The sequence below is a fragment of the Stegastes partitus genome, unplaced genomic scaffold (assembly GCF_000690725.1).
Source record: "Stegastes partitus isolate 25-593 unplaced genomic scaffold, Stegastes_partitus-1.0.2 Scaffold184, whole genome shotgun sequence".
Lineage (NCBI taxonomy): Eukaryota > Metazoa > Chordata > Actinopteri > Pomacentridae > Stegastes > Stegastes partitus.
Window position 1 is genome coordinate 162,270 of NW_007577915.1, and position 1,718 is coordinate 163,987.

General features: G+C 47.4%; 1 protein-coding gene across 1 annotated transcript in view; it reads left to right on the forward strand.

Annotated features, from left to right (window-relative positions):
• lpcat3 (lysophosphatidylcholine acyltransferase 3) overlaps window positions 1-1,718 on the forward strand; it is a 16,404-nt gene that overhangs the window by 11,876 nt on the left and 2,810 nt on the right. The window contains exons 8-9 of the mRNA XM_008280193.1: window positions 910-947; window positions 1,038-1,209. Coding sequence (XP_008278415.1) covers window positions 910-947; window positions 1,038-1,209 — 210 coding nt within the window. The remainder of the gene's footprint in view (window positions 1-909; window positions 948-1,037; window positions 1,210-1,718) is intronic.

The following is a 1,718-nucleotide window of genomic DNA, read 5'->3' on the forward strand; positions in this document are numbered from 1 at the left end:
ATCCAGGTGAGTCAGAGTCATCAGAGGAGTCACATCCTGACAGAACTGAAGGACTAAAGTTGGTCTGGATGTAGCTTTAGAATGAAAACGTGGTTCTCTGTAGCTGCATTAACTGAAACTCTCCTCTTATTAAACTGCTGCTGAAATAAAAATAAAACTCTCTGACATTGAGACTCTGATAACGTAACTCAGGACTTTCTTCACTGTATGTAAGTTACTTATGAGTCTTTGTCTGTCTGGTTGAGCTCCAGAGGAAGTTCATCACCTCCTCCTTCTAACTCTCAGTAAGAAATGCTTCCCTGGATCAGCTGGTGCTGCTTAGACTGATCATTATTTATTAGGATGACATAAAAGTAGAGCACACAGTCAGGGCCGCTGTCATTGATTGTTCTCCGGATGAATCGATCAGCTGTTTGGTCTGAAATGTTGGAAAATGTTAAAAATGTGGATCAGAGTTTCCTCAAATGTCTTGTTTAGTCCAAAGAGCTTCAGTTTACTGTCACTGAGGAAAGAACCCAGAAAACATTCCCTGGAGAAGCTGCAGTTACAGAATTTACCGTTTTTATTAAAGAACTGCTGAAACTGCTCCGACGTCGTCACTTCTGGTTCCACTGCACACATTCATCCTTATTAATGCAGTCATCTGGTTGTGATCAGACGCTGTGAATATAAAACATTTAATGTATACCGGTTCTCTGTCTTTCTTTGATTATCAGTAATCAATATCAATGTTGGACCCGAAACATCAGGCGAGCTGTAATTGTGATGTCAGACAGGTGTGTGTGCAGGTGAATCAGACCATGTTTATTATGTGACAGTCAGTGTGAGGCACACTGAAGCCTTTAAACAGCAGTTTGGTGCATTTATTAGTGCAGCCTGCAGATCGCTCCTGATCTCAGAACTCCGTAGAGTCCTGTAGAGGACGTAGAGCTGCTAAAGGCCTTCCTGTGACTCAGTTGCTAGGCAACAACAGCATGCAGGTGAGCGGGGCTGCTGCAGTTCTGATGTCTGATCCACTTATGTTTTGATCCACTCAGGCTTCCATGTTTCTCTGCTTTCAGACACGTGTTCAAGCGGCTGAAGTTCCTGGGAAATAAGACTTTATCTCATGTGACCACGTTGTTCTTTCTGACCATCTGGCATGGCCTCCACTCCGGATACATCTTGTGCTTCACCATGGAGTTCTTCATCATCACTGTGGAGAGACAGGTAACCTCTGACATGGGTAGCCTCTGACACGGGTAGCCTCAGGCACGGGTAACCTCAGACACGGGTAACCTCAGACACGGGTAGCCTCAGACACGGGTAGCCTCTGACACGGGTAGCCTCAGACACGGGTAACCTCAGACACGGGTAACCTCAGACACGGGTAGCCTCAGGCACGGGTAACCTCAGACACGGGTAACCTCAGACACGGGTAGCCTCAGGCACGGGTAGCCTCAGACACGGGTAGCCTCAGACACGGGTAACCTCTGACACGGGTAACCTCTGACACGGGTAGCCTCAGACACGGGTAGCCTCAGACACGGGTAGCCTCAGACACGGGTAGCCTCAGACACGGGTAGCCTCAGGCACGGGTAGAGATGATACATCTTATCCTTAAGTCAGGCTGAGGCTGAGGCTGAGGCTGGACGTGATGGCTGCAGGTTTTTCTTCCATTTTAACAAAATAGTCCAAGAAATGCAACTTTTCCGTCGCTCTGCAGACAGCAGACGTCT